The following is a 21,742-nucleotide window of genomic DNA, read 5'->3' as shown; positions in this document are numbered from 1 at the left end:
ACGCGTCATTATCATCATCCGAACCACTCAGGATGGTGTCAATATTGTCATTAATCGAAGGTTGGTCACTTTCGGTTTCGTCAAGCAAGTTACAAGCAATGTGTTTTTTTTTTCTTGTTCCTGTTGATTTTGTTTTCTGGATTTAGCTTTCGAGTAGAGCTCACTCCGAAGTGTCTGTCTAAATAGAACTTTTTCCAGTATTGTTTTTCTTACGTTCTGCTGTCGGAAAACCACGAAACTCACCTGGCGAAACAAATCTCAACTTAACGGATTTAGAAGAGTGGCCATATATTGTCTGATGTAGGTTGTATTGACATTTTGACCAGTTGCCCGTTTGCACAGGGTCATCATAGAGAGTTGAGATTTGTTCTATCTTCTTTTATTTAACAATAGCTTTCATACAATATGCTACTTGACCCCCGGTTCCATTTGCCAATTTTGAGTTGGACCCCGCCTGGGACCCTGCGAGTGTCCCGGGGGCAACATTTTTTTCATTCAAAAGGTGGTGGGCTCCCAACACTAATTTGATATGTATTCGCTGCGTTTCCTTACCTTACCGTTTCCGAAAAATCTGACCCGGAAGCTGACTTTGTAATGTATAGTATGGAGCTCAATTTCTAACTTTTCACACTTATATCTCCGCAACGGTTGCGATCGAGAATGTGTCACTTTTGGTGTTATGTTCTTTTGGGACAAGGTATCCAACGACCATAGTCTCGACTCGAAGTCAGAGTTGCACTTGGATAGGTTCCCTCGTCAGTGTGTACTTTTCAGAAGGTTAACAAAACAAGTCGACTCAATTAACAAAAGCGAGTGACTGCTTTCACCCGCTGTGAACCGAAACAAATCATGCCTCTTTTGAATTGTACCATCACAATAATATAATGGAACGTGACGGCATTTTGCAACAATTGCCTTAAATCAACAATAGTCGTAACTTTAGAAGTGAAAAAATAAAAAAAATACCTGTATTTCCTCACTCGTCCACACCATGCACAAGCCGATTAAGCAACTGACTGCGAACTGATAGGGTTCCAACTGAGCGAGACACCTGGCGTCAAACTCCAAAAGCTACAGAGAAAACTTAAATGTCTCACTGTGGACTACCCTCCCCTATATCATTATTTTGGTATAAGTAGTAGCAAAATTTCGGATATTTTAAAGTACTGCTTTGAAACACAGTAGACCATAAACAATTCTAACCACTACTAAATTTCACCTGATGCTGCAGTTACCGTTGTTTCCTTCCGGCCCGATTCATACATTTTGTTAAAGCGAATAATATTTTTCTTATTGGTTTCAGATCTATTGGTTTTTCTCGAACATTGACTGCTGAAAGTTTCAAATCTCCGACGTGAACAGTTCTGTATGACCGAAATGGCTTCACATTATTTCAACTTTGACTGTATTAAAATTGAATTAAAATCAGAAAACAATCGTATTAAAGTTGAAATGAAAACAGAAAATGAGTCATTTGAAGAATGTAATTATAAGCTATGTACTAGTAACACTAATGACCGTAAAGACCCTCTTGCAGTACGTGTGGAGTATAAGAAACGAGAAAGTGCATCGGAAGGAGAGAATATCGCTTTAGAAAGGAATGAAGATGAAACGATATCAGATTGGAAACTAACTTCGAAAGCAATATGTTTGGTAAAGCGCTTACCAACGGCTGATGTATTTGCAAGTGCCGAACGTTTTCGCAGTAACATCAGGCCAGCACCTTCCGATCTTAGAAACATCACAGAAGGATCAAGTAGTCACATGTATGCCACTATTGAAAACAAGAACGATGACGAAGAGGATGTTCAAGAAAACAATAATCGAGAATTTGGTAGCAATGCACAGGCCCTGAGGTACGTTTAAATTCGTTTATTTCACCTTGGATATGTTGTGTATAAATATTTTTTTTCAACACTTGCAATACTTCGTTAAGTATTCCTTTTTCCTTTACCTTAACCATTATCCGAGCAAGACATTTTTGTAACGTAAACGGGCAACCGGGGCCTGTGAGGCCCAGTATATATTTTAAGTGCAGAATACACAAAATCAATGCCTATTGTCACTTACTGTTCAGACTAGTCTAAAATGTACCGGTATATATTTTTGTCAAGTAGCGAAACTTCGTGTCACGCTTTTGTAAGCCGACCAAGCAGAATAGCAAATCCGGTCCAGACATTTTTGTAACGTAAACGGGCAACCGGGGCCTGTCAGGCCCAGTATATATTTTAAGTGCAGAACACTCAAAATTCAATGTCTGTTGCCGCATACTGTTCCGACTAAAGGTTAGAATAGTCACGTGTTCAATATATAATTATGTGACAATTTGATCTAATATTTGACAGGAATTTCACTAAAGTTATACGGGGCCTCCTAGGCCCCGGTTGCCCGATTACGTCAGGAAAAGATTTTCAATTTTTTTTATAAAAATAAAGCTTTACCAACTCGATATGTTCATGATTTTAACTTCGACGAAAGATAGAAGAATTCAGTATTTTATGTCTTCGAAATATGTATGGTTATTGAAAAAATTTTTAAAAAATGAAGCTACTGGGCCTGGGAGGCCCCGGTTGCCCGGATAAGGGTTAAACTGTGTTATTGAAATCGCAAACGTTTGAACACAAATAATTCAACCTAATGCGCAGCGTTGTAAGAGGTAAGACAGTTCGGCACTGAGATAATTATGCAAAGATAATGATAAATTGCTATAAACCACCTTGCACCTGGGCTTGAATATGAGGATTGAATACTTATACGCTTCTGAGTAATGTCAATATTCGGTATTTTTTTTCCTATTACAGGGAACAGTACCTCGTCGACTTATTTATATCTTTCCCCTCTCACTCAAAAAGTTTTCATGATATAAAAATCATATTTTAATATTCATTTATATATCGGTTTTGAAACAGTAACATTAATTTATATACAAAACACATTAGTAATTAAAACTACCAAATGTGGATCACAGGAAGGAATTATCATGTTTTTTTTTTTTTTTCTAAGATTGTTAACGTTACAGAATCCTTTCACTTATTGTGATTGCTTTAATATTGATGTATCACAAACGAACTCTTACTAGACCAACCATAAATTAACCTTTTCCTCTTTTACAAGTGGCCTATTTTATTATATGTCTCATTAACTTGACTGGTAAAAGTTCGTTTCTCAGAAGGTTATATCTTTAGATGGAGTGTCTCATAATATGCACCTGTACTGTCGGCAAAGCTTATAGATAAAAGGTTTTCTTTTGTTACTTTTGTATGACATTTGCAGCAAAATAATGTGATCTGTTAAAAAGCGCTTTCATTTGTTCTTTGAACACTGACCATGTTACGAGGTTAAGTTTGCTCACTGGAAGTGTGATCACTTCCGGCATTGGGACTACTGTTTCTGTCCCAAATCGCGATAGATTCCTTCGATTTCTTGGAGTTCTGATGTGATTCTCACTTTCCTCATTGCGGTATTGTTATGCGTTTCATCTTTTCCGTTAGACTGGGTTCATAAACATAGGATGTTTAAACTTAAAATAACCATTCTACAAATTAATGTTGACAGTTAAGTAGCCCAAGTAAGAGAATCTAAGAGGATTAAAATTCAATTGAAATCGATAGGATTTGATAACATTACAAAGAGAAGGAAGTTATGAAAACTTAACTACTCTCTTTCAACTTTTTCAAGGAAATACATTACTTCGATACTTCATTTTGCTTAGGTATAGACATCAATACCTATTCTATAACGAAATGTTATCAAGTTATAACTTTAGGGCTTTTTCTTTCTATTTTAATAATAATTAGTCACATAACCGTTTAATGAGAAATATTGAAAGTGGTACTTTGTAATTTTTTAATGAAATGGGGGCAAACACACTATTAATATAATGTGTGCTGTTGTACGCTTATTTAATAAGTAAGCATTAAATTATTTCAGTGATTGACTGTAAGAATTTTATTAACTCAAAATTTTAAGATTTTCAAGTAGACTACTTTTGATAGAAAGTGCAAGAAAATCAGAGAATGAAGAACGAAAATATTTAAGGCTTTTAGCTACAGTAACTGACTGATGTAGGAAATGACTTCATTTGACCCTCACTGAAACTTATGCAGTTTTGACTCTTGCCTTTAGGCAAGCTATAACCAATATTCAACCTGCATATATCATAATGGCGTGATGTACTGTTACTGTAGAGGAAAGGTAGGTTTTGGAATTAGCCATATCGATTCACATTCAGATTGGAAACGAAATGTGAAAAGTTCTTTGTGTTTTCTTTCTTCTCACCACGTAAAATTTAATTCAATCATGTATTACATTTAAATAAATACAGATAAGAAATGATAATATATAATGCTCATTTTCATCAAGTGTTTCTTAGACGTCGAACATAATAAGTGACGGTTGACCACAGTGGTTGCTAAGAGTGGTAGATCATAGTAATTTACTAAGGTTAAGGTACTGCCATGAGCAAAATAAATGACGCGTCTCTTTATTCTGAAGTTTTTTTGAAAATATCTCCATTTTCTTTATATGTTCGGAATTTCGGAAGGTTTCCCCAGCAGGACAGGTTAATAACAAACTCGTTTTTAATATTTGTGTTAGATATTAGCTTAAAATAAATAAATTAGAAGCAAAAAACATTAAATCGACAGAAATCTCGAGAATTACCAACTCTGCTAAAGTGGGAAATTTTCAAGAACGCGAGGGAATTCTGCAGTTCAACACGAAGCAGCGACTTCTATGTCATTGAGAGAGACGTGGATTAGATCTACAAACGAAACTTTTAACGAAACATTTCTAATGTGTCTTATTACATGCATTATCAGCGAACTACAAATATATGAATCTATGCCAAGTATTAACGTATAGATAGAGCAAATACTGGAAATTACCTATGGAAAAAGACGAATTCTTAGCACAATCGTAATGAAAAATCGTCTTTACCGTAGAACAGGTTCAGTTCACGTAAGAAAACAAGTAGCTCAGTTAAAGCAACTAGTCTGTATGCCGAAGGTATTGGGTTCGAACCCCATGGAAGTGCCGTTGTAATTTTTATTACTGTGGTTATTTTATTTATTTTTTATGTGGGAAAAAATCAAATTGTAACATATGTGTAAAACTCATGACGTTACCAAAAAAAAAGCCGTTTTCGCACTTGCATTAGTGTCTCTAATTTTTGTTTGCAAACAGTTTCGTAATAATTTCCCCTGTACTCACTACTCACTACATGCTCACTGGTGCATAACGAATGTTTTTCAGTAAATGTTAATTCTAATTTGGAGAATTTTATAAAGTTTCACAATGTTTCTCGCTTGATAGTCTTCTATCTACTTTTTTGGACACTTTGATAACAGATTTTCCTCTTAAATGTTTAATTTCCCCTATATATATTTAATTACAGAAAAGTTTTACATGTATTTGTCTTAAATTGAAATTGTTTTGAATTTACCACATGAGGTAAGTAGCCCGAAGGAGGAGAACTGAAGTAACTGATATTCTACGTAAAAGCAACCTATTGTAGAATTCTTAACTTCAGCACATAATCTTTACGTTAGTCAGACAGAGAAAAAACCTGTTTTTCCTCTCCTATGACCACTCATCTTAAAGCTTACATGTAATGATTCGTGTCACATAATTTCGGCTCTCCAAAGACATTTATTATTATTATTATTATTATTATTATTATTATTATTATTATTCCTGAGTATGCCACCCTTACATAATGTAACTTTAGATATCTTGGTTTAAAGTGCTTTCTTTAGTAATAATTTGAGCAACCATGTAACAAAATTTAAAATTTATGAGTGGGCACGAAGTTTTATTTCCCCCCCCTCTCTTTTCAGCACCGTCCCAACAGAAAGTATATAATTTCTAACAAGCAGAGTAGACAAAATGAATAAGAAATATATTTAAAGTAACCTTTCCTCCTTCGTGAATGGAATATCACGTAACATTTTTTATTCTACTGAAGACGACCCTAGGCCGTTATGGTTAGGTAACAAAAGAAATACCTAATATATTTATTGCGCCCCTTGACTGTAATATTACCTCTTCTTTATTTGTTCGAGGCCACCCTACATAACCAAGGGTGACAAAAAGAATAGGAAAAGTGTCTAAAGATTACAAAACACTTTATATTTTGTCAGAAACAAGGCAGTGTATACACAGCATTGCTTTCGTTAACAAGTGTTTCACCGTTGAGTCGCTTATAAAATTAGGCAGAATAAAGTTTTCTAGAGGGATTTGTCCAGAATGGTTTTGTGTCGGGCTAATAACGATGAGTATAATTATTTACATCACCGTTAAAGAAATAGCAAACTTTCTGAAAGGAACTTACTTAGGAAACATCATATCATCCTCCTACTTAATTGTATCTGGCGTTCTGAATGAAAGTTCTATGGGACTATTAGAAAAATATATATTCCCGTTTCCACGCTGATGGTAGAATTTCTTAAGCAGTTATTGAATTACGTTCGAAGCATACGCGTAAATAGCGCCCCCGCAACCCTGTGGCGTGGGGACCGCACAAGCTGCAAAGCCAAAAATATACAGAAAGTACGCAGGGGCGGACCAGGCCAAATTTTCACCCGGGCAAAGTGACTTTCTGGCGCCCTCCCCCTAGTACTAGCCTATATTTTACATTTTATCATAGTGTTTTTAATATTTTAAACCCATTTTTCAAAAAGACATTCATTACCTAGGAAAACTTCACAAAGAATATGGCCCGCTATAAACAATACGAACTCCCCGCCCCCCGCTTGGTCTTGTGGCTAGCACGCCTGCCTTCTGTGGTACCGGGGGGGGCGGTGGCTCAGTGGTAGAGCGTTCACCTCTGGTGCTTGGGGTCCCGGGTTCGATCCCAGCCCCCGCCAAGTGAACTTTGTGGTGGACAAACACCGCGCTCGTGGGTTTTCTCGGGGTTCTCCCGTTTCCTCCCACTTTCTTCATTCCACCATTTCACTCATCTCTCATCATCGCCGTCTCCTTTAGCCTAACCGGCATAACCGTGGGACGTAAAACTTAAAGATTTCGTTTCATTTTTCTGTGGTACCGGATCCAATTCCCGGTGGATTACTGTTGAACGGTAAAAGTGGTTTAGATTCCACTATAATTAGTATCCACATCTCCTTTGGCCATTAAGGCATAACCGTGGAACGCTAAACTCAAGCAAGCAAACAAACAATATTTACACCCCCGCCACTCTTTATTCTGCATGCCATCTCTCCATTTTTCGATACAGCCCCCTTATTACTATGAAACTCTCTTCTTCCGTGGTTATGTAATTGCCACTACTTTACAAGAATATAAACCAAAAACGTCAGTAGAAAACACGTTCTAAAATTTATTTTTTGAGGCTCCTTTTGGCGCCCCGGGCAGTCGCCCGGCCCTTGGCACGCACCTGAAAGTACGGACGCATAACTAAGGACGGCGGAGGAGAGGTTAACCTTCATATTATGCCACTGGTTTGACGTGTTTGAAATGTTCAGTGACTGATCGGTTAGTGGAATAATTTCGATGGTTACTGATGTTTAAAGTTTAGCTGAGACAAAGTTACCTAACCAAATACATTTGATATCGCGATGTCACAATTTGATTTTTCCTCACCTAAAAAAGATAAAAACAATCAATAGTAATAAAAACCCTTACTCGTACTGGGCTCTAACTAACAACCTAATTCGTACAGACTAGTTGCTCTGACCAACTGAGTTTCGATTTCTTACGCGAAAGAAGTCTGTTATATTACGAGGCATGCTTTTCATTAGCAAAACTGTTCGAAGTAATACGAACGTGGCTCAAGAACAGAGACGGAACTGAATAACCACTCGATTGACCTTGAGGCCAAATCACCAAAGGATAGCTATAAACGTAAGTTCAGCATGCATTTCTGTGGAGTTCTGTTCAGTATTCCTATCTGCCAATCACGCTTGTTTGTAAGAGTAATATTTTACAAACCTAACCTTTCGATAGAGCACAATAGCAAAAGAATAAAAGGGAAGGAATTCTTGCCCTTGTGAACGTTCGATACCACCATGTGCAATAAAACTGTCGCGTCTCCTTGAAGTGATATTTTGTCGAAAATAACTCTTTTTCCCTTTATATATCCGAAGTTTTTGAGGGTTTCAAAATGAGGAAACGTTACTGACAAACAAGGACGCATTTAGGGGTGGGTACAGGGGGTCCGGACCCCCTCTGAAATCCCAACTTTTCTGTAAATTTAGCCTAATTTTTGGAATTATATTTTAAAATTTTATTATAATTTATCCTAATATTGAAGTCGGGCCCCTTCCGAAATAAATTACTGTATACGTGCCTGCTGACAATTTTGAATATATTCGTTAAGTAATAAAGTAAAATAATTAAATTAGGAGCAAAAAGCTTCAACACGGGCTAACTTTTGTCCACTGCCAATATTGTTAGAAGGGATATTAATAGCAAAAACTGCTAGTCAATGCTGAACCTTGAAACTTCACCCCGAACAGCAAGCCTATTATTGAGAACTACATATGAAACATTTTATCAAAACTTATCTAGCTTTTATCTGGCATGAAATTATTATATGCACTAAAATGCTTTATCCTAAAATGTGTATCTAAACATTGCTCTACGTATCTACGAAGCAATGAAAATTTTTTATCGAAATATTTGGGCAGGAACCTCTAACAGCTAGCCATTTTATTTAAATCGTAATAAACCCTGTAACCGTGCGTTAACGTGAAGACAAAGCTTGGTCCATTGGTAAAGTGTTGGAAGAATGAAAACTCAATGTTCGTAGGTTCGAATTTATCCACTCACCAGAACATTTTATTCTTATGTGTAACGATGAAATAAAGAAAAAAATGTATAACCGTTAAGACAAAACTTCAACCAAGTCTGAAGAGAACAATACTAAAATAGTAATACAATGACGTCAACCAAGAATTATTTCATGTAGCGTTTGGACGAAATTACAACTGTCAACAATTGCAGAAGTAAAATCAGGCTGATAGGCGTAATGTAGTCTAGACTTCTGAATGCATTTACTTCCTCAAAACTTCCGTCTCGTCATTGGTATGCCGTTAGTCATGGTAAAACCTTTCAATTGGAAGTGAAATGACAAACTAAAAAGTTTTAAATCAATAAAGGTCTATGTGTAAAAGTAGGTGCCTCTTATCTGTAGTTCTGAGTTCCTTTTACTTTGAAGTGACAAATGAGAGAAGAAAGTATGGTGATCGAAAAAAAATCAAATTTGAGATTTCAACCAATTTACACGTATTATAGCCCCTAATACCGAAAAAGTTATTTTTTGATACATGTCCATCTGTTCGTCCGTCCGTTCGCTACACTTTTCTGTGCACTCGCCTAGAGGCCAACCGTTCAACTTATCTGCACCAAATTTTAGTTTAAGATTTTCATAGTATTTCCTATAGTTTCTTTTATTTCCCTCCTACTCCCAAAACAAGGGTAGTTTCCTGTACGATGAAAATAGAAAAAATATATTTTCTCATAACTGGCTCTAACAATCTTGTTTTCTTTCTTTTTTTATAAATCAATATTTAATTAGCAACCCTAATTTGTGGTATAAGACATTTATCTGAGAAAAATCTACAAGGGGTAGTTTATACTTAGGGGTGAGTTTTTTCTCAGTGATTTTCTCAAAATGGACTCAAGTGTTTTCGTTCATATTTCATAAATAAATATTTCATTAATAACAACAATATGGCATAAATAACCCGTTTGTCCTTAAAAAAATGCGAGGGGTAGTTCATTCTTGGTGGAGTGTGTTGTCTGGGCGATTTTCTCAAGAATGACTCAAAAGAGTTTATTCGTATTTCAAAAAAACATATTTCGTTAATAACCGAACAATATGGCAAAACTCGTTTGTCCTGAAAAAAAACTATACGAGGGGTAGTTTACTCTTGGGGGGTGTTTTTCCTCCACGGTTTTCTCTAAAATGAATCAAGCAATTTTGTTCGTTCTCAGAAATAAATATTTCATTAAAAACCTAATAATATGGAATAACTCGCTTGCCCTGAAAGAATCCTCAAGAGATAGTTTATTCGGAGAGTTATTTTTCCCTCACGATTTTCTCAAAACTTACGTGGACAATTTTGTTGATAATTCATAAATAAATATTTCATTAATAACCCTATATTTTAGTATAAGTCATTTCTATGAAAAACAATTACGACGGATAGATTATTTTGGGGGTCAAGGTTTTTCCCAACAATTTTCTCGAACGACAGGCGATTTTGTTCAAATTTCGCAAATAAATATTTCATTAATAAGGAAAAGTATATCTTAACTCATTGTTCGAAACAATTCACAAGAGGTAGGTTACTTCTGACGTGTTCTTTTTGAACGACTTTCTCGAAAATGACTCATTTGATTTTTTCATATTTCATAAACAATTATTGCATTAATTGCTCTATTATATGTCTAATGAAAATGTGCTCAAAGTGTTAGTTTTGTAGTGTGGATTTTCTTCAATCGAAGTTTTTTATTCGATAATCTGACATTCGATGTATTTGAATAATACGATATTTTTTTTCGTATTATCCAAATACACACTTCAGTAACAACTGCGGTCTAACACAGTTAAGAAATTGAATTGAAAAAGTTTAGTGCGGTGGCCCTGCAATTGAATATTTTTTGGTAAACACCCTAGCTTTTTGTGCTAAACTCAAGCTTTTCTTTATCGAGCGACAAAAGAGAGAAGAAATTATGGTGATTGTGAAAATAGTATATCAAATTCAGATTTCAACGGATTGACATACTTCATGGCGTCTACATACCGAAAATGTGATTTTACGATACCCGTCCTTCCGGTCCGTCCGTTCGGTACACTTTTCTGTGCACTCGCCTAGAGGCTATACCGTTCAACGTATCTACACCAAATTTTAAACTTAGGGTTTACATAGTATTCCTACAGGAGATTTTCCCATTTTTTCCTACCGCCTAAAATAAGTGTGGTTTCCTAACAGCCGAAAATCGAAAAAAGCTATTTTCTCCAAAATGGTTTTAACAATTTTGTTTATTTTTCATTAATCAATATTTAATTAACACCCCTATATTGCAGTATCAGATATTTCTCTTAGAAAAATTTACGAGGGGTACTTTATTCTTGGAGGTGACTTTTTCTCGACGATGTTCTCAGAAAGGACACTGGCAAATTTTGTACACACTTCATAAACAAATATTTAACCTTGCAGCATGGTATAAGTCAATTGACCTGTAGTAGCTTATTCTTGGAGTTGAATTTATTTCTAGTGAATTTCTCAAACACGACCAGTTGGCAACCCTGTATCTCGACAACGAAGCTGAACTCGAAAACTGCAAGAGGGCTATATGTCTCCTTTTGATGTCACGAATCATCTCCCGAAGTTTGTGGACATCTTTCAGGTTCACCCTTAATGAAGCTTCTTTTCGAAAAGTTAACTATTAACTTTAGACATTGTTTATTTTTTTAAAAAATCACAAATGCCGTTATTTATTTTAAGGCAGAGAGCTACTTTTGAGAGAATAGATCTTTAAAAATAATTTTAAAACTTAGACTTTTGTTTTCGAGACATTCCAGACAAGACGAGACATTTTAAAAGCTATCTCGTGTCCAAGACATTTGTTACGTCTTCTTTTGGATGTCACAAAGCGCGTCTCGTCTCTTTCTCGAGACATGTCTTATCTCGTGCACATTCGTTAACACTTGGGAAGGATTATCTTTCTACTCAAAGCATTGTTTTTATAATGGTTGCATATTTATGATAATTGCCGTCAACATAAATTACAGTTCTTTCAGTTGAATTAATAGTTTATTATTATTATTGAAATTAAAATTAAATGGAATATCTAGTTTAACGTTGCACGATTATGCACCTACGCTAAGGGAGAATGATGATGAATGAAATGATGAAATGAAGAAAGTGGGAGGAAAATGGAAAATTCCAAGAAAATCCATACCCATGCACACGGTATTTGTCTACATCAAATTTCACTTGGCGCAAAGTGGAGTCGAGCCACGGACCCCATGAATGCTCTATTATTATTATTATTATTATTATTATTATTATTATTATTATTATTATTATTATTATTATTGAAGTGAGCTTAACGAGTTTCAACCGTGCGACTCAACCAATGTTTGGGTGCCTGTTCGTTCGTCTACTCCATGACAACTTTTCATAAAAGACATTTTCTTTTAATGAAACTAGTAAGTGCCTTTTAGCTTTGAGAAGTAACTATGCTTGGAATTTGAAATCTGCAAAATATAAAAGGTAAAATTAACCAAATGGTGCAAGTTTACACTAATGTATACAAAACAATTTTGCAATATCAATTACGTGAATCTTGTCCCATAAAGAAGCCGAAACCCCTACACCGAAGAGCCATCTGAGATTTGATAATTGTCCACAAGGACTGAAATTGTCATTTGAAGCCAAGACTAATATGAAGCCAATAATTTCTTTAAAATAGACGTAAAATTCGAAAGTTATAAGCATTTTTCATATTTTTGCCTTTTCCCATAATGGAGGCGTAGCACAGTATACTGATGAGCCCCCCCGACTCCAGGATTTCATCATTCTCCATCGGACTGAAATTGCCATTTGAAATCAACACTTTAATACGAAGCCCAACAATTCTTTAAAATAGACGAAAAATTCGAACGTTATAAACATTTTAATATTTTTGCCTTTTCCCATAAGGGGCTCGTATTAGCCTACACTGAAGAGCCCCACGAGATTTGATCCTTGACCACTGGGACTGAAATTCTCATTTGAAACCAAAAGTTTAATATGAAGCCAAAAATTAAACTTGTACATCAATTTAAACTGACTGGGTTCCAGTTCTCCCCACTATTATGTTTAGTTTAGTTAAGTGGTAATTTGTGACAGCTTCACATCATCTAAAGAATCTTTCACTACCCCCCCCCCAGAAGTTTGTGCTGGATCCGCCACTGGATTCAATAGACATTTTTCCTATTCTTTTTATCACCTTGTTGGGGCTCCCTCGTAAAATAAAGAAGCGGTAATATTACAATCAAGGGGCGCAATATATTAGGTATTTCTTTAGTTACCTACCCCTAACCGCACAGGGCCATCTTTGGTAGAATAAAAAAATGCTACGTGATATTCCAATCATGAAAGGGGAGAGGATGCTGTAAATATATTTCTTAATCATTTTGTCTACCCTGCTTATCAGAAATTACTTTCTGTTGGAAGGGCACTGAAATGAGAGGGGCAAAATAAAACGCCGTACCCCCTCCTACATGGTTGTTCAAATAATTACTAAAGAAAGCACTTTAGACTAAGATATCTAAGATTTAAACTAAGAAACTAAGATATCCTTACATTATGTAAGGATGGCATATTCAGGATTATTATTATTATTATTATCATTATTATTATTATTATATGAATGTTTTTGGAGCACCGAAATTTTGTGAGATGAACAATGGAATGTAGAGGTTTAAGATGGGTGATCATAGGGAGGAAAAATCAGAATTTTTTTCTGTCTGACTCTCTAACGTGAAGATTATGTGCTGATGGCAAGAAGTATCATCATTCTACAATAGGTAGCTTTTACGTAGAATATCAATTACTTGAGTTTTCCTCCTTCGAGCTACTTATCTCATGTGGTAAATTAAAACAATTTCAATTTAATACAAATACATTGTAAAACTTTTCCGTAATTAAACATCTAGGGCAAATTAAACATTTAGGGCCAGTCCTACAATATCCTGATATTCTTTCTGATTACTATCAGTCAGAATTAGATATCAGGAAGTTGTCAGTTACTTTAAACCGTGGTTCGTTCTACAATATACTGTGCCTGATATATACTCTGTCAGATAGTTAACCCGAAGTAAGGTTTTAACGGATCATTTGATTGGTTGGTTTTCTGTTGCTCATACTGAAAACAATTGAAACAAGTGCACCTTTTAGGCTACACTTACATATGCATTGGTACCATATACATAGAAATATTGCTGTTCGTCCTTACAACCTAAGAAGCAATACTAAAATTTATAACGTTAATTTCGTTATATATTACACTCCATTTTATAATACTACATGTGATAACACAATCTGAGTTTTAAATTAATTCATTTATTTGATATTCCACCTATAAAAATATGTAAATTAGATTAATAATTTTGATATGTTTTTACATATCATTCAATTTCAATAATTAAACTCTATATATTTTTAGAATATATTTCTTCATCTTCTAACTATACAAATTACATGGCGCTTATGTGCGGGCACTTGTAGCCAACGGGTCTACTTTTCGTTATAAGGGCCAGTCCTACAATATCCTGATATTCTTTTTGATTACTATCAGTCAGAATTAGATATCAGGAAGTTGTCAGTTACTTTAACCCGTGGTTCGTTCTACAATATACTGTGCCTGATATATACTCTGTCAGATAGTTAACCCGAAGCAAGGTTTTAACGAACCATTTGATTGGTTGGTTTTCTGTTGCTCATACTGAAAACAATCGAAACGTCAAGTGCGTTTTCAGTATGCTTGTTTAAATTATCCTATTGAAAACATGGGAAACAGAAATAAGTACCGGTATTTTTTGTTATGCACGTTATTGTCTAGGGGTACACTATCGTAAAGGCAAACACAAACTTAAGTAATAAACTACCGGTACATTTTATAATACTACACGTAATAACACAATCTGAGCTTTTAATTAATTCATTTATTTGATATTCCACCTCTAAAAATATGTAAATTAGATTAATAATTTAGATATGTTTTTATATATCATTCAATTTCAATAATTAAACTCTATATTTTATATAGAATATATTTCTTCATCTTCTAACTACATAAATTACATGGCGCTTAGGTGCGGGCACTTGTAGCCAACGGGTACTACTTATCGTTATAAATTGGCATATATTCGAGATAAAATGGTCTTCTAGGCCTCGCTATATATTGAACAATCTCCTCATCGTCCTCGGACACCATCAACAATTCTTCGATTTCGTCCATGATTCACTACACGACAACTAACAAGTAGCTGATAGCTGTTAACAGGCAATTGAACTTCCTGTCAAAGTACCAACCAGCTGATAGGGTTTATCAGTCACCTGATTGTTATCAGGACATTGTAGAACACTTATCGGAAAAATGTCAGAAGGATATTTATATCAGACAGATATCAGAAGATGGTAGGATTGGCCCTAAATTGGCATATATTCGAACTAAAATGGTCTTCTAGGCCTCGCTACATATTGAACAATCTCCTCATCGTCTTCTGACAGCATCAACAATTCTTCGATTTCGTCCATGATTCACTACACGACAACTAACAAGTAGCTGATAGCTGTTAACAGGCAATTGAACTTCCTGTCAAAGTACCAACCAGCTGATAGGGTTTATCAGCCACCTGATTGTTATCAGGACATTGTAGAACACTTATCGGAAATATGTCAGGAGGATATTTATATCAGACAGATATCAGAAGATGGTAGGATTGGCCCTTAATAGAGAAATCTGTTATCAAAATATCCAAACAAGTAGATAGAAGACTATCTAGTGAGAAATGTTGTGAAAATTTATAAAATTCTTTAAATTAGGATTAACATTTACTGGGAAACAACGCGCCAGCAAGCATTACGTATAGTGAGGAGTGAGCACAGGGGAAATAATTACTAAACTTTTTGCAAACAAAATTAGGGATGCTAATGCAAGTGCGACAACGACATTTTTTCTTTTTTGGGTATCGTCATGAATTTTACACATATGTTACAATTTGATTCTTTCCCACATAAAAAATGAAATAACCATAATAATAAAAATTACAACGTCACTTCCATCTGGATTCGAACTCGCTCCCTTTGGCTAACAGACTAGTTGCTTTAACTAACTGAGCTATTTGTTTCCTTACATGAACTGACCCTGTTCTACGGTAAAGACGATTTTTCATTACGGTCGCGCTACCAATTCGTCCTTTTCCATAGACAATTTCCACTTTTTGCTCTATCTTTACGTTAATACTTGGCATATATTCATATATTTGGAGTTTGCAGATAATGCACGAAATAAGACATATTAGAAATATTTCGTTAAAAGTTTCGTTTGTAGATTTTATCCACATTTCTCTCAGTGACATAGATGTTGCTGCTTCGTGTTGAACTGCAGAATTCCCTCGCGTTCTTGAAAATTTCCCACTTTAGCAGAGTTGGTAATTCTCGAGATTTCTGTCGATTTAATGTTTTTTGCTTCTAATTTATTTATTTTAAGCTAATATCTAACACAAATATTAAAAACGGGTTTGTTATGAACCTGTCCTGCTGGGGAAAACTTCCGAAATTTCGAACATATAAAGAAAACAGAGATATTTTTAAAAAAAATTCAAAATACAGAGACGCGTAATTTATTTTGCTCATGGTAGTATATAGTGGGCTTAGTGGATCGTGGTGTGAAGTAGTGAGTGTTACATGGATGAAGGTTTTATTGATTGATGCTTTTCGGATACCACATCACCTTTTCAAATATGAAATGTATTGTAATGAAATGTTTGACTATTTTCTAATATTTTCTTTATGTCGGATTTAAAATGTTCAATAGAAGTATAATATTAAGATTACACGTTACAGTAGCGATGAGTAATGTCTAATGTTTCGGATAGAATTCTCGAACTCCTTACACTGGGATGTTTTAAGCTCTCTGTTGGCTATTATCATTGTATTGATGGCATTTCGGTGGATTCTCTAATAACTAGTTGAACGTGTAACCCACCTATATTTAACACAATATTACCCTATGCGTTCAAGCCCTGATGATTCATAACTACTAAGAATAGATAGAAAACTTCTCGACTGGAACGCTTACGATTAGGTATTAAGTATTCCATCTTCTAACAGTCCTACGACAAATGAAATGTTTTTCTCTATTTTTCTTCTGTTTCTCGTTGTTCAGTTTCGTTTTTTAGCTCCTAATATTATAATTTTAATTTTATCGATTCGTTATGATGATATGAAAAGGAAAATTTTTTGTTCGTTTCCAAACTAGTTGGCCTTCCTACGTGGGATGCCGGCTAATTGTGCCAAATTTAGAATGTGTATTATACGTTCAATTGGTTATTATTTTATTGATGACAGAAATTGATTAGAATTTGAAATTTTATTTCTTGCAATTTTGCATTTATGACTCTGATTGGTCGTATTCATATATGCTTTCTTTATAACTGGTGTCGATGTCTGGGTGAGTTGAAATACTGCACCCCTGTTGATATTGTTTGGTTCTTGTACTATAGCAAGAGATCGTTTAATTATCCTATCCCAGTGGTTTCAGCTCTTTAAAATAATTTTCGTGTCTGAAAATAAAATTTTGTACTTCCGTTGTACTGTGTTCCGTCAGGGCTCATTTCTCCGTATGAAACAGCTTTGTCTCTCACGCTCCTTGCATCGATATTCTATTGTTCGTCCTGTTTGTACTATGTAAGTTTTCCCGCATTCGCAGGGAATGCAGTATATTCCTGGTGTTTTAAGACCCAAATCGTCTTTATCTGGACGGAGTATGTTATGTTAGGTTAGGCGGTTTGTGTATGATTTTGATGTGTCTCTTTATGTTTCTTGCAATTTTTCCAGAAAGTTTCCCAGTGTATTGCAGGACTGCCATGTTGACTGGATCTTCAAATTCTGAAGTGTTTTCTTTACTGGAAGAGGTCCTTTTTAGGACCAATCGAATGTCATCTTCCTTGTATCCATTCTCCAGTATGGTCTTCATGAGATGTGCAAGTTAACTGGAGAAGTTTTCTTGGTCCGAGATGATTTTGCTCTAAGCGCAAGCGTGCTAATGATTGTATTGCGCTTTGGTGTATTGTGAAAGCTTTTTCTATTAAGATAAAGTTCAATCTGGGTAAGTTTTCTGTAAACATTGTGGCCCAGACTTCCATCAGGTTTGCGACGAATGAGGATGTTTAGAAATTGTATGCAGCTTTCTGTTTCTATTCCCATGATAAACTTGATGTTGCTGCGTTGATTGTTGAGAAATTCAAGGAACGATTGCAATGCATTTCTCCCACGAGGCCAGATGACAAAGGTATCTTCAACATATCTATAGAAACACGTTGTCTTTAATGGTGCTGATTCTCGCGCTTTCTATTCGAAGCTTTCCATGAAAAAGTTTGCCACTGGTAATCCCATGGCAACGTCGTCCGTTTGTTCATAGTACTGTCCGTCGAAGAGGAAATATGTGGAAGTTATTGTGATCTTGAATAAATAACAGTCCTTGGCGAAAAATGCTCACTGATTAAATGTAACGTGTCTTATACTGGGACTCTGGTAAACAGAGAGACCACATTAAAACTGACTAGGGTGTCGTCTGGAGAAATGCGTATGGCTGATATTAATCCAAGTTGGCATGGTTTAATGCAGGATGGTATCCAGTTGAGAAGTTAAATATATGATGTGTGGCACTTCGGGTTTGGTTAATCACTGAGTGAATGAGTTTTCCTATATTTTAAATGTATACTAAAATTTAAAGAGAAGTAAATATTTTACTTTTTGAGCCTTTAATATTTGCTGCTAAAATTACACAGTGAAAGTTACTATGAAAACTTCAAATGATGGTCACTTTTTTTGCAAATAATTGACTCTCATTCACAATTCCTCGAACGTGTGCGCACTATCTTGTACCGGCTTGTAACCAGCGAAACAAACACCTGATCACGAGGGTGCTACCTCTGCATCAGAATGTGCAGAAAAACATTGCTTAACTTCAACTTCGAAATTTTTACAGATCGTTCAGTAAATTGAACCGGGAGCAAGCTTATGCTTATTGTCCCTGGTTCACGATTTGTGCAGGATCTTGATCTTAACTCGTACTTTAATGAGATATGGACTAGTTTCAAGACCCATTTATGCGAAGAAAATAGACTTTGACTGAGATAGTATAAATAAAATGTATATTTTCTTCGAAATGCAATGGTAAAGTCGGGAAAAAATTTTCTTCATAATTTATTTTAAATATTAGTTATTATTATTATTATTATTTTGTAATTTTTACGTTGTAAGGGTTTATAAATGTCCAGTGTTCATGACATTAGACATATAGTGTTATGTAATTTTTATTCCTCCAAGTTTGTGTTTAAAGAGGGTATATTAGGTTTAACGCCGTCAAAAGTACGTAGATATACTTAGTGAAGAGTGTACATAAGTGTTGTTCCGTGAGTATTGTATTGTAGTAACGCGAGAATGAAACAGGTAATATTAATGTGAATTACGGAGGAAGAAATAGTGATTCTTCAATATTTTTTCCCAAAAAGTACGAGGATATACTTCTCCATATAAGTAAAGAAGCACGTTCGAAAAGGATAAAGGCGTTGCTTGAAAGAGAAATGATGAAAATACTTTGTTTCCCTGTAAGTAGTTTTTAAGTGGTATACTAGAAGCTTTTTTGCTGTTTTTGACGTTGCTCTTGTTAAAACATCTAACCCCTTCAGTGCGTAATTTTCAGATGCGAACCGCTGTAAAAAGTGTAGTTTTTTTGAGAACTTTGGATGTTGATTTTAAATCTGTTTCAAAATCACTTACATCAAAATCACTAATTGATAACTCTTCCTCCATGTCAGCATCGTTGAAATATCGTTTTGAAACCATTACTGTGCTGTCTGCTCTCAAACAAAACAAAGAATGAAAACTGTATTTGACGAAGCCCAAACTCTATTTTAATTTCTTTCTTTTTCCTCTTCTTCTTTTAATTAAGCAACAATTAAAATCAGCTGAACGCAAACTCGCTAAATATTGTCGGGATAACATTACTCATACTATGGGCAAGTATATTCGCCATACGCAACACAAAATAACCAAAGCAAAATGAAAGCGTATATATACGCCATCCGCACAACAGGTGCGTTTTGAAGACACGAGTTAACTCGCCACCCACACTGAAGGAGCTAAAGAAGTCTATAAATTGATTTGAAGTTTACAGCTTAATTTCACATTATCTACTTGAAAACGTAGGTTTCCTCAAATTTCTTGTATGCTAGCAAAATTGTGATCACTTGAGTGCTTCAGACAATGCGTTTTGGAGTTCTGTACATTGCATATTAATTTTATATCATATGGTAAATTTATGTATTAAGACATTTGCGGAAGTTGCCCGTTTTCGTCTCGTAAGGCGTAGATCACTTACTCACTGGTATTGATTAATGATTTTTTTAATGACAAATTTCACCTCCTAAACATGAGCCACTCATCAGATACGTAAAATTTAAATTGTTCTGTTACTCGTAGGATCTTCATTCTAGTGGCAGTAACGTAAGAAAGGAAAAAAGTTTTCTAAATGAGATACAGTAAATGGCTAAGTGCAGTATAAAATTTAATTTCAATCGATTCAGCCATTTCTTTAGCTAATGCCAGATTAGGTTGATGTCAAATTTCTGTACTGAGGTATAATATGCAGATTGTTCGTCTTCTCTCTCTTGAATGTTGTATTTCCGAAAACACTGCTGCACAAGACAATTTTTTAAAGTAACAAAGCTAGTGTGCCACCTGCCCTTTTTCTAACAAGAGAGACCAGTCAGATTATAATTTTTGACGTACAAATTTAATCCTTTTCCCGTCTTTATGATACCCATTTGAATGAACGTAACGTAATAAAATGCCACATAAAAGTAGGCGTTCAACATATTAAATAATTTATTTCAAACAGTTCAGCTTCCTGTCTTTTATAATGTGATGCATAACAAATTTCTTCAATTTTTCGGAATTCAGAGTGTTGCATTTATCGTCACACACACACGCCCATTTTACTTTTCATGTAAAAAACAATAATGACTTGAGTGTTTCACGATGGTTATAACACTCTAGCAATATTTCTATTGCTCATTAACGTGTTTTCAGAAAAAAATATATATACAGAAAAAATTTGGGGAATCGTAATTCCATTCAAAAGTGAAATAGCAGACTCATAGTACCTTAACCTAAAACGAAACCATTATATATCGTTTGGAACTTTTCAAAATATATACAGATATTCTTAAAAGTGGCAATATAGTGTCTGTTTTCAAACAAAACTGAACGAAATTACTGTTCGTTTTCTGAAATAAAATTACACTTTCTGTTTCAAGTTTAAACCGAACCCAAACCAGTTAAGCTAGAGATGGCGTTGGTGAATGAAACCTTCACCCATGACCCACTGACCCAGCACCCGCCATGACCTACGACCCACCACTCACCGTGAACCTCTCTAACTCTCTCCGACCCACCAATCACCATGAAGCACTGACATATCAAAACGCATCATCCTCAACTCTGACACATGATGCACGGCCTCCTTACCGACTAAAGGGTTTACACTTGCGAAACCAAGTTGTGAAATTCTAACTAATCGGTGTTTGAATTTCTACGGTCAATCGCTCAACACCACTCTGTTACAATAACGATGGATCTGACCTTTACGATATAAAATGGTAAAGTGTTTATCGTGGGTAAAATTACGATGAATTTCAATTAAATTGTCATGGTCTAATTGTTTCCTTGTTGAATTATCGATACTTTTCAGTGGAAAAATTGGTGAAATTTTTTAAGTTCCAAATCAAGGTCGGTAGACCAACACACAGAAGCTTATATTACAACTTTTATGTCGTTTTTTCTCACAGCTTTATGGGTTGATTGTCCTGTGCTGTAAGCGCTCCATATAAAAAAAAATCAAGCTTCAGCAATTATTGTAGTATAAACCGCATGGAAACCAGGGGTAAATCCTGGGGGGAGTACGCCCCTCAGGAGAGAAAAAGCTCTTCAGAACAAGA

At 35.2% G+C, this 21,742-nt stretch overlaps 1 protein-coding gene across 3 annotated transcripts in view; it reads left to right on the top strand.

Annotated features, from left to right (window-relative positions):
- LOC145663236 (uncharacterized) overlaps window positions 1-21,742 on the top strand; it is a 355,902-nt gene that overhangs the window by 5,362 nt on the left and 328,798 nt on the right. For 2 of the 3 annotated variants that reach the window (XM_081729614.1, XM_081729609.1), the window contains exon 2: window positions 1,304-1,856. In XM_081729614.1, the coding sequence (XP_081585740.1) occupies window positions 1,369-1,856 (488 nt within the window). In that variant the 5' untranslated portion in view covers window positions 1,304-1,368. Of the gene's footprint in view, window positions 1-1,303; window positions 1,857-21,742 lie in introns of those variants that run through there. The other variant, XM_081729611.1, reaches the window with a different exon arrangement.

Source organism: Thermobia domestica, chromosome 10 (genome assembly GCF_964235325.1).
Source record: "Thermobia domestica chromosome 10, izTheDome1.hap1.1, whole genome shotgun sequence".
Lineage (NCBI taxonomy): Eukaryota > Metazoa > Arthropoda > Insecta > Zygentoma > Lepismatidae > Thermobia > Thermobia domestica.
This window is presented reverse-complemented; position numbering and strand designations above follow the sequence as displayed.